We start from the raw sequence: 15,183 nt of genomic DNA on the forward strand, positions 1-15,183 counted from the left end.
TTAGACGACAAAATAACAGTTTTCATAATTAGTTAAGTAATTATGTCCACATCGACAAAGAGCATTTTAAAAAGTAAAAAAATATTTGCAAAGAGCACTGCGCACCGCGCCATGCCTTAGACTCTGTTTACTTTTTTGAAGCAAAACACTGCGAATGAAGTAAGTCGTCGGGAGTGCAAACTGTCTGCCCTTCCGTCGCCCTTTGTCTGTCTGTCTAGGCTATCACGATATTCTAGGTATACGCACACTTGCACACCGTTACACGGACCTTTTCAGTCTACAAACACACTGAACTAAATATTTTAAACACAGTTGCGAATTCATAACGTGGATACATAATGCGTCACGTACCGGAGTGCGTGACGCACTTTTTTTTATCGTGACGACAACTAAGCCAAGTATAATTTGACGCCTTGTAAGTAGGTACGTAAATTAATTTCTATAAACGTCATGAGGAAAGGTTACACCTAACCTGCATCTACATAGATACCTAGTTCATCCATTACATTATTTACGATTAATTAATTTAGTCCTAAACGTTTCCTGTTACGTTTTTACAATAGGTACAATTGTAAATTGTTTGGTAAATGTGGCCTAGGTAACACAATTTACAAAAACATACTGGTCAGAAGTAAATAGAACCCACACTCTGGGTCACTAATTTTAATAAATTATCCTTAGGAAAGGACGTATAAATTAAAGTCGAACCAGCATAATAATCAGGTTACTTAGTTTTAGTTTAGGACGCCGTAGGTCACATCTTTTGACCTTTTCGAATAAAGCTAGCTTTTCCATTCGCGTAAATACCGAAGGTAAATAAAAGTTATATGCTCGAGAAAGTTTATAGGCTGTCTGGTCTAGACGTCCCAACTGACATCGTTTCGCTTGACACAACACAGAACACGTCGGTAACAAAACTTTGAATTTGTAATTGACGTTGATCTTACGAAATAAAGCAACGAAGACATCCCTATTTACAGTTTAATGAATATGAAATGAAAATGTACAGTGAACGCCCGAGACAAGTAAAGAAACTCGATGTTAGTTTACTATTTAAGTTTTCCAAGAATTAACTAAACTAAATGCCTATTCTTGTACGAAATTTCTCTAATAAAATTAAATAAGTAATCCCTTTATTTTGTAACAATTAAATTAAGTAAATTAGATAAGTTCATTCCAATACGTCAAAGTTCATTCTAAGAAAATTCAGATACATATCTAAAATCTAGTTACTATCGCAACCTCGGTTATTGACTGTACAGACGGTAGTTACTTAGTCTAAGACTTTAAGAGACCTAGGCAATTACCTACTGCTCTCAATTTCAAGGAATAAATTCTGCAAATAAATCGAAAGCTCAACAACCCAACTTAGTAAGACTTCATTCTAAGGATATTATGTTTAAACACCATTGAAAGAAAGTCTAACAACACTACCTACAATAATAATTATTGCCTCTGTTTATTTGATTTCTCTGAAATATGTAATAGAAAGAACTACCTTATAAATAGCCTAACAACCTATGACCAGTTTTCTAATATTAATTCTAGAGTTAAAATTGATCTTTTAAACCAGTCTCACCTTTTAAACACCAACGAAAAATGGACGCTCTTTGTTCACCCCTTTTATTTCTAATTCGTAGGTAAATACTTAGATTAGAGAAAAGAAAAGGTATTTTTCGTATACTGAACCAACTTTTGAGTTGGGTTTGTGTACCTTTCTGGTTGCCAACGGCGTATGCAAACAATACGTACATAATGTTGTAGGTAGCTATAGGCAGGTAGGAACTAAAAGTCGCTAGCTAACCGACTATAAACAAACGTCAAAGTCTTAAATAGAAAACAGTTACCTAACTTAATGTTTCTGATTGCATGACATCAAAGGATTGTATAAACTTCCTTCACCGTGACTTTTGATTGTTAAATTAGTATTAATAATTCGTTTTTATTGCTTGATCGATTTCATTCATCACCCAAGCAACATTCTGCATGAGGAAATAAGAAGGGTCGGAAATATCTAGTAGTTTCAAAAGCTTGGTAGAACTAAGACAGTTTAGTCCTGTAGTTGTTAGGTTCCTTTACACTACAAATATTCAATTAAGTACGTAGTTATTGAAAATGGAAGCTGCAGCACCAGCGCCGGTCAATATAGGCGGACGCCGCGAGCCTTCTACTGATCCCGTTAAAGCTCAGGGAATATTGTAAGTGTTCCTTTGTATAAAATATATCTACATGCAAACTTTACATTAGAATTAACATTAAACACATTTTTAAATTAAATAAAGTTTACTTAAGTACCTATCTAGGATACTTTTCTACATTTTTTGAGATTGCATGATCGAATCTATGTAAGTAGGTAAGCTCGTAAGTAGGTAGTATGCACTTTACGATCGCTTCTTCAACCATCAGAAGCGACGCTACAGGCTAAGCAGGATGCATCTAAATAACTAGGTATCACACCTAACTCGGTAGGTACTTATTTCAGGAACTCGGTGATGAAAAAATCAAAGTCTGCAGCGAAGCTCTGGCCGCAACGTTGGTATTTTTATAGCAAAATTAGAGAAATACAAGAAGAGGAAGCGCAGAAAGTAGGTGAGTTGAGATATGTTGTCATTAATATAGTTACTCTTGTACACTGTAAAAGGGGTAGGAATAGGTACCTATCTACAATTACTCTAAAACGTAGCTAATACGATCTATTTCCATAGTGTCATTTGAAGTATTTGGATATTTTTTATTATGATAATTTGAAATAAACTTCTTTTTAACCTGCTAGGCATGACCGTGGAAGAATATCGGGCGGCCCTGCAGTCACACAGCAGTCAACTTGAGCCTAAGCAGTATCCTGTTACCGTGGATCCGTCTCCTCACCCACTACCACCCACATCAGCAGGTACCTACAGTTTTCATTAGGAGAGACAATTAGTAGTCTAACAATTAGATATCTTGATTGCCAAGATGTCTAATTCAGTCAATTTCAAATTCTAATTGGTTTTAGGAGAATTAGACACACTTTGTGCTTTAAGGATATCCTCATCATACGCTATTAGGTAAGGTACCTAGCTAAAAGGTACTAACGAAAGCGGAACGTAGCCGAAACTGAAATCAGAGCTAGCCCAATATTGTACTTAACTATTACACCAAAGAGTAGATATTTTATCAAATACCTACTAAGTTTTAAAGCTAATATTTTACTTATAACCATCACAAAAACAAAGTTCTCCTTTTGAAGTCCTCGCAAGGTGACCTCAACAAGAATAACATCTTAAAACCCGAGCAACTACTTACTAGACATCGTGAAAAAAGAAAAAGTTAAAAGTCCATATAAATTCTAAAGCGTCGACAAGTTATTTTAAAAAAGAAATTAGATCTTTTTCAATTGAAATATTTTTATTAAGCTTAGTAGGTACAACAGTTTAAAAAGTTCTTTTTTCCAGCCATGATAGGGCGTCGCGCGCAGTGTCCTCTGGAGCGCTTCGGTCGTCTAGTGAAAACCGACCGAGATTATCCTCTCCGCCCACCATTAAGACCCGGACAAATTTACGACCCTTACAAGCAGACAGTTGTATTCTTAGGGTACGTACATCTATACATTCACCTAAACGCGCGTTCTAACGGCTATGAGGCTAAACTGGAAAGCTCGTAAATAACACCGAGTGTATCACTGTGTTATAAGGTTTAGTGGTTTGCGTTATTTTATTTTTTATATTATAATAAATACTTATGTTTATCTAAACAGTATGTAACGACATTTGAGGTTTGAGGTAGCCTACACCTACACATATCGTTATCTTTACCAAATGTAATCAATATGTAAAAGGTAAATACCAATCCCTATCTAGTTCAATACAATGTGCCTAAAATCTTTGTTTTGCGTAATAAGTGGTACCTAGGTATTTATTTATTTATTTACCTGAACAAAACAAGCATATGGACTCGAGCTCGAAGTATCTAGTCTACATATTATCAAATAGGAGGGTACTTTTGTCTGTGTGCCGAACAATAGAATATCGGTTAACGGTAGGTGAATGCCTCCATCTCCTAAATTTAAATGCTTTTTCAGGAGTGTCGATGGGGACCCGATTTCGTACAAACTGCCGCCGTCACGTTGTGAGATGACAGATGAAATGTGGGCGCGTCCGCAACAGCTGACCGTGTCGCCCCTCGGCTGGGACAACTTACAGAGAATTATGAATGAGACTGAATAATTTATTATAACAAAACGACAACTTTACTTACGTAAACCAAGAATCTTTTTGAAACTTTCTATTTTTATGCAATTTAAGTATAAGTTAAGTACCTATTAAACGTCCCACCACGCCGCTGCAGTATAACGATCTCTCTTCTTTCGCACTTTTGTACACTAATGTTCAAATACCTATAATTACGATATAAAAATATTTCGCTCTATTTCACTCCTTAAAAAGCTAATTTCGTCTTACCAATCTATTAGCAGTGCGGTAATAAGTTCCTAAAAGGCATGGCAGATGGCGCTAGGATCATTAGAGCTGAGAAAATAATAAAGATCGAATGAGACTGCAATTGGATTATTTAGAACCCTTTTGATAAAATTAAAACACCCCTAATAATGCTAGCGCTATAAAGCGAAAGAAAAGGTGGAATTGATAACTATGAAGGAATTTTCTTCTTACAATCTTTGTGAACAATTTTTAAATAAACACAAATATATAAAAGTATACGTCATTTATTTATTTTCTTATATTATATGTGTCCATGTCTCTTGGTAGCAGCGATAGGTGGCAGCTGTGATACTATATTTTCTGGTAGCACTTCCAATGTGACGGCCTCATCCTTGTCTAGCCAGTGGAAGCCAGCCAGGTACTAAAAATAGAATAAGGTAAGGTTGGTAACTCTCTATTATAAGCTATACTAGGCTTATTATAGTTTTATGTTATAAGTAAACGTAATTTAATTTAATCAAACACGCTTAATAAGTCGTAATTAGGGATTATGCTCACCTTTATTGGTACGATTCTAAGTCCAACATTCTTGCTGCCAGGTTTCGATTTTCTTTTAGCAACTGGTTCTACTGCCTCCTGCAAATAAATACATTACATAATAAAGTTAATACTGTTGTTCCAAAATAAGAAGACACTCAATGTTCATAATAAATAGGACTCGACCAAAAAGCCTACCAAAACAATGTATGAATAATTCTAAAGTCAATGGTAAAATTGAGTTATTTTTTAAGAAACAAAGTTCTTTAATTAAGGTCAGGTGGGGTAAGTGAAACTCAGGGGTAAGTGAAACACCCATTCATAACTCTATAACTAACAAGTGTATCGATACTTCGCGCTTAGTCGGTAAAACAGAATGGCGATGTGGTTTTATTGATAAAACACAGATGTCGCTATTATCATTTTCTACACCAATAAACGAAATTTTTCGACTGTCAGTTGTCAAAACACGAGTTGGAGGTGTGACGTTTTCGGCCTTCGTGAAAGTTTTAAAATAAGTGTTTTAAATGTACCTAATGGTAAGTACTGAGTAAAAAGTATGTACTTTCTAGTCCAATGATTATATTTCGATAATTCCTAAGGATAATTGAGTTTTGGCTTTGGTAAAAACTAAACCTAAAAAAGTGTTAAGTGGGGTAAGTGAAACTTAATACACGGGGAAAGAGAAACATATGTTTCACTTCCCCCATATCAGAAATCACAAACATTTTTACGTGATTAAAAATCTTGGTAATCATAAATTTACTATTTGTGTCTAAATTATATTTGCGAAATTCTTATAACTTTTTTATTTTCAGATTGCCTTCACAAATATCTCGTAGAAAGAGTGGACACGGACACAGACTTAATAAATCGGTTACTAATGACATCAGACCCCTACATTGCAAGCTTATTCTTGCTGCCAGGTTTCGACTTTCTTTTAGCAACTGGTTCTACTGCCTCCTGCAAATAAATATATTACACAATAATGTTAATACTGTGGTTCCAAAATTAGAAGACACTCAATGTTCATAACAAATATAGGTAATATATAATATGTACTCGACCAAACAGATTACCAAAACAAAGAATAACAAATAATTCTACACTCAATGGTAAAATGGAGTTAATTTTTATAAGACGAAGTTCTTTAAGTATAATAAAAAAATACCTGTGCAGTTCTATCCACAACCCATAGTGACGTTTCATCTTGGAACAATACAGAGTTGCGCGTCGGATGCACGCTTATAGACGACACGACTGACTTGCGCGAGTACCACTCTGGGGGCAGCGCCGCACCCGGCCATGATGTGAACCGCTTCTCTTGCAACTCGTATTCTACAATCTATGAGATAGAGAATTTTTTGGTTTAAATGTGATAGAGAATTTTCTCGTATGGTTTTATAAAAACCTAAATATCTACTGAATCATAGTTCAGCAGATCATAAATACATTAATTAATCCTTACCTTTTGATCAACATAAGTGACAATGAGGTATTCTCTCTGACTATCGACTGTAAGGGCTGACGGCAAGCAATGGTACTGCGGCAAACTAACGTAGAACTCAAATTTCTTTGCGTTTTGTGTCCAAACAGAGATGCAACCCACTGTATCTGCTACAACTAAGTATGTGACACCCTTTGGACTTTTCTTGGAAATGTACAGGTGTAATACTGACTTTGCTTGAAGATCTGCAAAAAATAGTATATAGTAGTATTTTATTAGGTAAGTTTATTTTGGTACTTTAGCTTTTACAGAACTTTTAAAATATTTTCTTGTTGTATGTACTATACAAGGTTACAGGTTAAAGGCAACTTAGCACCGAATTATTGTATACTAATTGTAAGTCGACGTCAACACGCATACGCACACATTGTACGTATACGCACGCATTGTACGTATACGCACGCATACGATCTGCTAGAGTCTTAAGTCGACTTATAATATTTTAAGAGGTTATAGTAGACATTATTTCCGTTTAGGACGATTAATATGACTATGACAGTACAGTAAAGTTGCTTAATTTGTAGATGTAGATAAACAATCACAATGGTTACACTTACGTTTCTCTAGATTTATAGTCTGTACAGGTGTAGCCCCGGCTTCTAGGTCTACTTGTAACACATGCAGTGTGCCTGCTATGTGAATTACCATTGTATTCGAGTCTTCTGTAAACGCCACGCAGTCACATCCACCATCAGGCAAACCATTGATTAACAGCTTTGATAGAGATATGTTTGATTGTTCTTCATCCTCCTGTAAATAATAAAAAAAATGTGTAGTATTTTTTCAAATCATACAAATTGCATGCAACTGAGATAATAAATTAGAAAGAGTTAAAATATCAATGCTTAATGAATGAGAATACAAATAAGATTGAAATATTATATTAAACATTACATTAAGAATAAGTTTGCATACTTACAGTATCCAATTTAAGCATTCTAATATTGGTGGCTGTTGAATATATAACTAGTTCCCCACTGGGTGATAAGGCACAGCACTGTATCTGTTTCTTCCCTTTAGTCTGTACAGACACTAATTTTGTAGGCTTCCCAGTGAGTTTCAAAGTTTGTTTCTGTGTATTTTCAGCCTTTGCTTTACTTATGACATCAATGGTAGAATCCTGCTCTAAATCATTGGTTTCTGTCTGACTGCTATCTAATGTAGTGTTGACATTACTTATTAATACATTTCCGTCGTCGTTTGTTGCATATGACCCTAGTTTCCACACTTCTAGGTGGTTGCTGTACCTGCAAAATAAGAAGCGCAAATTTATACAAATAAATATTCTCAATATATTAATTATTATGATTATGATCGGCTTCCTCACGTAAATGTTTGACGAGGAACTCATAATAATTGATTTAGTATGTCTCACGAAAGTTACAATAAAATTCTCAATATATATTTTTTTACTCTTATAGATTAACAGTTACCTTAAAAGCAATAATTTCTTCTGAACACATATTGATGATCTTGGTGCAGGTATCATGGGTGGTAACCTCATCACCCACTTTGGTGGATAGCTGGAGAATGTGAGGTAGCCATCAACACCAACTGATATTAATTTCTCACCATGAATGACAAGTCCTCTGGAAAAAGTAACCATAGTTTTAAATTAGTACCTATGAAGTTTTTATTGGAACTGTAAAACACATAATGACTATTGTTAGTATTGATGAGCATTTACTTCTAGCCTATAGGGAGGTACTTATTAAACAAATGTATAGATGCTTTCAAACCTTACAGGAACATTAACTTGATTAGTACCAAAAATACTGAGACAGGGCAATCTCACCTGACATCATGTTCATGAATGTTTCTCTGTACATTCTTCACCCAGTGAGCTTCAGTCAGCTTGCCTGTGTTCTTATTGACTTTGATGAAGTTCATTATAACCGGATCCACTCCGCTACAGAATAGACTCTTCTCATCATCAGACACAGCTATTGACAGTATATCTGCTTTGTGAGTTGAGTATGATTCAATCTAATTACAAAAAGAAAAAGGTGTTTTTTATTTCTCAGACACTCATCACACACCATCTGTATTGAATGTTAAATAATAAAAAAAATATATAAGAAATTGTTTCCGTTTCTTTATTTAAATACTTTTCAAAGTTTAAAGATTTTACAAATCCAACCAGTAGTTCTGGAGATTAGCGCATTCAAACAAACAAACTCTTCAGCTTTATATAATAGTAAGTATATGATTTAACCATTTATGATAGTAATTTCAATATTTACCTGGTCACCAAGAGTGCCATCCCAAAATATAAGTCTTCCCAGACTGTCTCCAGACACTATAGTGTTATCAGACAGTATATCTAGACACCACACTATGACTTCCCGACCTCTACGGCTCACAGACATGCGAGTTATTGCATGACCAGTGTCCACATTCCACACTCTTATTGTGTTTATTGAACCTGGAATTAAATAGTTTAAAAGGAATTATTTTTCATCAGTAGCTATTATAGGTTAGTAGGGTTGTGGTTAATATTTTACAACAACATTACCTATATCTTAACAAGAAATGCAAGTAACTTACCCGTCACCAATACATTCCCTGTATTGTTAAATTTACAACAAAGTATTCTGCCTTCTTGTTTATCAAACAATCTTCTGTATATTATTTCATCATTTTCCACATCATAGAGGTTCACATATCCTTGTTCAGTTCCAACAGCTACCAGTGTATTATCAGGATTCACATCCAGACACCATGCTGCATAGCCAGTGAGTAGGACCGTTGTTTTCAAGCACAGTTTCTGTAAGTCCCACTCTATCAAAGCTCCTCCAAGTCCGGTTGAAAGTAACCTATCCTTTACCCAACCAAGTGCTTCCACTGAACCATTTTCCACGCCAGGAATGAATTTTACAAGATACGGAGCATAATTCAAGTCCCATATCTCAATGGAAGCGTCTCCCCTAGAATAATAATAATATTAAGATAAAATTAAATCAAAAATTCAAATAAAAACAATGTTTTTGAGAAACATACCTCGCTACGGCAATCTGTTTACTTGTTTTATTAAATGAAACACAGTTAATAGGTTGTGGTTTTGGATTATAATAGCGAACTCTGTGTACTTTACACGCCATTACAATTACTATTTAATTAATTAACCGCTAAAATCTTTAAATCACATGCAAGCAATAATATAATGACAGTACACATAACCTAAAAGCAAAACTGTCAGTCCTCACGCTGACTGCTGACAATGACAGGTTTCGAACAACAACATTGATTTGACATCTTCCGTCATGGGTTGACAAAAAAGAGAAAATAGTGTTGTCAGAATAAGAAAGACAAATAGATAACACTAGAATACAACTGCATCTCTACACGACATTAATATTTAGTTACCATTTTATGTTTCAATGTCCTTCATAAAAAATGCACCCATTTTAATCTTGCCATTTGCAAACACAAGGATAAAGATTGTCACAGCTACAGTATGGAGGCTACACCTTATATATACAGCCACAAAAAATCTTGCACGTAATCTACGAGATTTTAAGAATCAGAAGTTTTAATTAATTAATTTAAATAAGCAGTTAAGCAACCACAACTTATATTATTATTTTTTTTGGGATTATATATAGTTTTGATAAATAACAATAACGATTAAAATATTACTTATAATAAAACAGTTCACATAATGTTCGAACGTTCGATTCTACCAACTGTGAATATGGTCATCATGTTTTGTACATAATTGTTCTCGCCTTAAATCCAAATATCCAAGTTCGGAAAAGTGAAAAAAAAAGTAAAATCAAGTTTCGTAGGATTGCAGTGCGAGTACATATTTTCGTCAAAAATTGTGATTTAATTATTGGAAATTTGCATACTACATTATAAAAAACATATTTTTATATAATGGGGGACGGACAAAGTGAAACTAAACCATTACTTAGAGATGGTAAGTATTTAATTGCTTTTATTGTTTGACAGCTGATGATTCAACTATTACTTTTGTGATTTTTGTTGCTAAACAATGAAATGAGATGGTTCGAGCAGCCGCTACGCAGTCCATTGAAATGTTTGGGTTGTGCAACAGAATTTCCAGTTATTACATGATTGGTTACGTGTACCTAACACGCAAATGTAATGTTTTTATATGACAGAGGAGGTAAATGTCAGCACAATATCTCCAATTGGACCTGACGAGCTTCCTCCGCCGTACCAACAAGCGGGAATGCCGATGGTAACATGTCGCGTGTGCCAGGCTATGATCGACATATCAGGGAAGAGAGAGCAGCATGTTGTCAAATGTTCAGAATGCAATGAAGCCACGGTATGTATAGTAATAGTTACATATACCTGAACTTTGTTACTTTCCAGTGATGTATTTTACCTTAAAATTAGTTTATCATCAGTTTAAATTGATCATATCTATACTACTTTCTACCTTGTATCAGCTTTAATTTGTTTTTGTTGCTAATCAGTTCACTGACTCATAACACAGAAAGAATGTACTGTTTTTTTATCTTGGTAATAGGTACTTCGGTTTAATGATTTGTTTGGATTTCAGCCTATTAGGAATGCTCCACCAGGCAAGAAATATGTGCGCTGTCCTTGCAACTGCTTGTTAATTTGCAAGTCATCGTCACAGCGCATTGCATGCCCCCGTGCCGACTGCAAGAGGATCATCAACTTGGCACCATCTCCTGTGACTCCTCCTGTCGCTACCTTGCCAGGAATGTGCAGGGTTATCTGTGCTCACTGTCAAGATACGTTTCTGGTAAATATTTTGAGTAATTACTTATTTATGGTGATAATGGTGACAAGAAAAATATTTGCACTCTCTGTATGGTAACAGTTTTGTAAGGATAATACATTATGTATCAACTGCAAGTAACCTCTATCAGACCTTGCTTGTTGTTATGTGTCTAGATAGTAAATAATATAAATCAATATTATGTTGCTGCTATTGTTAGTTACAACTGTAATGTTCTAATTAAATTCAAATAGAAAAATTTGACCTTCAATCAAGAATATTGTTTGATAACGTATTGTATTTTAACAAAAACCATATTGCGGACTACCCTACAAAAACAGTTGGAATATTGTGAAAAAAAGAAGGTGTTTTAGATACAAAAATACAAGTTATTACACATGAATAATGTATATAATCTTATCAACACTAGTTATCATCATATATCGTCAATATCTAGAACAATCCATAACCGTTTATTAGTTAAACAAAATTTGAAGAGACATAATAGTGACTGAATATTGTCGTTACTATACAGTACCATCATTAGCTTATCTGTTTACAAGACACAGTTGTAAATTTCATTTTATTCTCATTAATTAATAAACATCTTTTGTTATTGTACAAGTAAATAATAAATTAATGAGTTCGTTTTCAAATATTTAAAGTATGATCTTGTTTGTAAACAATATAAAATGATTATATCTTTAATTTATCTATGTTAAAAGGCAAGATTCCTTTCTTTAATTTATCACACTTTTGTCTAGCTTGATTTGATTTCTTTAAATGATATGCCATGTTATAGTTTTGAAATTGTTATTTTGTAGGTAAACCAAATATCCACTTGACTGCATCTGCTTAAAAACGAATTAATTCAGTAATTGATCCATTTTTAACCACATGTGGCAGGAACTTAATGTCCTTAGCACTTATATGGCATCACAAAATTGGTTTAGAAATATAAAACCAACATCCCTAACATACCAAAAAAGTTCCTACTGTACCTACATTTTTAATTATATTTACATGTAAGCTGTTTTTCACTCATTATTCTGAATTTGTTATGTTCCTAGTTTGATAATATTATGTTATCTGTATGACATATATTATTAACTAGACATAAAGGTCTTTTTACTTTGAGTGCAACATAGGTCATTGACTTAAGATAAAGTTTTAATAAATGTTTATTGAATTGTGGGATCTGGTTTTTCCAGTACCAACTGCTGAAAGACGCTCCCGTGCGATGTCCTCACTGCCGCAAGGTGTCGTCGGTGGGCGCGCGCGTGGCTCGCAAGCGTGGAGCCATATTCGCGGTGCTGTCGCTGGTATTTCTCGCTATCGCTCTCGGCGTCACGCTGGGCACGCTCTCTGCTGCTAAGAGCCACGGAGGCGGCATATATGTGGCTTATGTTGGCGGCTTCCTCCTTGCTCTAATCCTGGGCAGTCGAGCTGTCTACTACTTTGCTATGAAAGTGAGTACTATTGAAGGCCCTATGTAAGTCGCCAAGTCACTTTACTTTGTGATAAAATTTGTATGACTAGAAAGTATATAATATAGAAAATTCTCAATTCCATATAGCATTGTTATAAGAGCTTGGTATGCCAAGTATATTTAAAACATCTCAATTTAGAGCAGAGTTTGTTCTAATTGATGATTTGCTAATGTTGATATTATGTTAAATGTACCTAAAATAATCTTGAAAATTGTATAATGAAATCGAATAAAGTATAGGTAGGTTATGCTCTATTCTTGTAACAGTGGACAATGTCTTTGTATATACATATATCATTTAATCTTATCAGGGACATATTTGACAAACAGTGTTGTATCTGGGATTCTATGTCAACTCTTCCTCATTACTTCCCAAATACTTGGGTGATATTGCTGCAATAAATGAACGTTATATGCTATGGAATCTCAAAGTTCATTGTTTCAGACCTGACAGGTATGAGCAGTTCTTTTGACTATTGTCTGTAACATTGCTCTTCAATGTATGGCAATCATTTTAAATATCCACAGTCATGAGATTATACTAATTTTTATTTAGTTTATATTCAAAATTTATAAAGGGTATTATTTATACAGGGTGATAATAATTCGCCTTCTAGGTATATTATTTTGCAGATTTTTTATAATTGATATGATCGCAATTTTCAGCTAACAATTCACATACATGTAGCAAATTGTAAATATTGTATTTATTCTAAAACATTCGACTTATAATAGACTTTACAAATATGTCAGTATTTACATGTTCTAATAGGTAATCAATCACAATATAGCTGAAATACTGCAGGTAACGCCTTGACTGTTTATGTAACATAGTTCAAGACTTGGGTCTGTAGTTAATTTGTCACAATAATAAGTTAAAATATTCTCTAACTTTACACTAAATTATTGTCTTTGTATAAAATTAAATGCAAGTAAATGGTGTACCTAACGTAAAGGTCATGAGTCAAATAAACTCGTTTACGATATTTCCATATGTACTCATATAAATGAGAAAAGATTTAGAATCGTTAATGACTCAAGGCTCTTTGTACGACGTTAAAAGTGTGTCATATAAACTGAATAAATATTATACTGTTGCCTACCTTATAATATTGTAGACTGACTTCATTAATATATAAATTAATAATTCTAAATACTAAATAGATATCGAGTATGTATTGTCGTCACTCATTCATTATTCCTTACTGTCATTCATTTATGATGACACAAGCCTAAATCTACCTGAGTAGTTCGTGGATCTCTACGATCTCATTCCAAAGACAAGAAGCACGAACATATTGGGGTCAGTAAAGGCAAAATAATAAAAAAAATTAACAATCTTCAAAAATTGGTGCTGAATTGTATGAGTGGCGGGATTAAAAGCCTTACATTTGCTACAGCACTCCTCTTGTTTATACATGATGTACAGTGCCGGATTAGCCATGTAGCAGGAGGCTGCGGGCAGCTCGGTGCCGCCCGGCAGGCTCGCCCTACCCTAACGCTGCTACTGTGTACAAATCTACAAAGTATCATGAAAAGGACATTGTTCAAGAACTTCACGAAAAGATTTTCGTAGACGTTCTGGATTATTAACATCCTAAATTTCAATAGGCAATGTAACTCAAGGGGCCTATGTTCACATTTGCGACGCGCGCCAATGGCTTAATCCGGCACTGATAAAGTGTGCTTCAAATGGAAATGAAAGTAAATAAAGATTGTAGCGTAAGTGATTACAACGACTATTCTATTCTTTGTTCTTATTTCAAGATGTTACAATAATATAACCACCTTCACCACACAATCAAATTAAAAAACTACGATCTTGTATTGATTCATCAGGCGTGGCTAATACTGGGCAGTACGGAATACATCAACAATTATTGTACCTACTGTTTTGCTTACTCGTTTGACAAGTTCGTGAATTTAAGGGCAAAAAATTTAGATACCAACTTAACAAGTTAGCTACGCTTGTATATTGCTTGAATTGAATGGTGATATGTGTGTGGTAACGTGTTTATATTTTTGGGTAAATTAATAAACTATAACGTTAATTCAACGCGATGAACAGGAAAGTCGGGTAATCGTTTACAAAGTGTAATAGACTATATGACGTGCACAAGTATCTGTACCTATTGTTTAAACTTTTGCATTCTATTCTTTGTTTTGTTATAATATTTTATTTAAACGTATATTATATGGAAGGTAGTGTGGGCTAGCAGTCAATGTTTGTGTTATTATTAATAATATATTGTATAGACTAACTATAATAATGGAACATTACGTGAATTAAGTCCTAGATTATTTGCTTTTCAGTAAATAAAATTAATAGTACCACCATATATTAATACCATATATAATTGATTATTAATTATTTCATGAAATGTTAGTGCTTTACACATGTATTTGTAGTTATAAGTCAAATAAATTGTACCAATCGACATCTCATTTGGTCTTCCTTTATCGTGCTACACACCATAATGACAGAGGCAGAGGTCAGGAATACTTAAAGGAA

The 15,183-nt window shown here is 34.2% G+C and overlaps 3 protein-coding genes across 3 annotated transcripts; 2 read left to right on the forward strand and 1 right to left on the reverse strand.

Annotated features, from left to right (window-relative positions):
- The first annotated feature begins 570 nt into the window (after positions 1-570).
- Positions 571-4,694, forward strand: LOC118281746 (uncharacterized). The gene is made up of 5 exons (XM_035602439.2): positions 571-2,198; positions 2,483-2,589; positions 2,774-2,890; positions 3,435-3,573; positions 4,061-4,694. The coding sequence occupies exons 1-5, from the start codon at positions 2,116-2,118 to the stop codon at positions 4,203-4,205; spliced, it is 591 nt and encodes a 196-aa protein (XP_035458332.1). The 5' UTR covers positions 571-2,115; the 3' UTR covers positions 4,206-4,694.
- Positions 4,685-9,695, reverse strand: LOC118281741 (U3 small nucleolar RNA-associated protein 4 homolog). The gene is made up of 11 exons (XM_050708011.1): positions 9,463-9,695; positions 9,010-9,389; positions 8,706-8,887; positions 8,258-8,448; positions 7,896-8,051; positions 7,382-7,709; positions 7,020-7,212; positions 6,424-6,647; positions 6,127-6,300; positions 4,977-5,054; positions 4,685-4,839 (listed from the first exon to the last, which is right to left on the reverse strand). The coding sequence occupies exons 1-11, from the start codon at positions 9,561-9,563 to the stop codon at positions 4,720-4,722; spliced, it is 2,127 nt and encodes a 708-aa protein (XP_050563968.1). The 5' UTR covers positions 9,564-9,695; the 3' UTR covers positions 4,685-4,719.
- Positions 9,696-10,204: 509 nt separating this feature from the next.
- On the forward strand, positions 10,205-15,116 carry LOC118281742 (type 1 phosphatidylinositol 4,5-bisphosphate 4-phosphatase). Its single transcript, XM_035602433.2, has 4 exons — positions 10,205-10,384; positions 10,590-10,759; positions 10,997-11,206; positions 12,394-15,116. The coding sequence occupies exons 1-4, from the start codon at positions 10,342-10,344 to the stop codon at positions 12,676-12,678; spliced, it is 708 nt and encodes a 235-aa protein (XP_035458326.2). The 5' UTR covers positions 10,205-10,341; the 3' UTR covers positions 12,679-15,116.
- Positions 15,117-15,183: the final 67 nt, after the last annotated feature.

This window comes from Spodoptera frugiperda, chromosome 4 (assembly GCF_023101765.2).
Source record: "Spodoptera frugiperda isolate SF20-4 chromosome 4, AGI-APGP_CSIRO_Sfru_2.0, whole genome shotgun sequence".
NCBI classification, from domain to species: Eukaryota; Metazoa; Arthropoda; class Insecta; order Lepidoptera; family Noctuidae; genus Spodoptera; species Spodoptera frugiperda.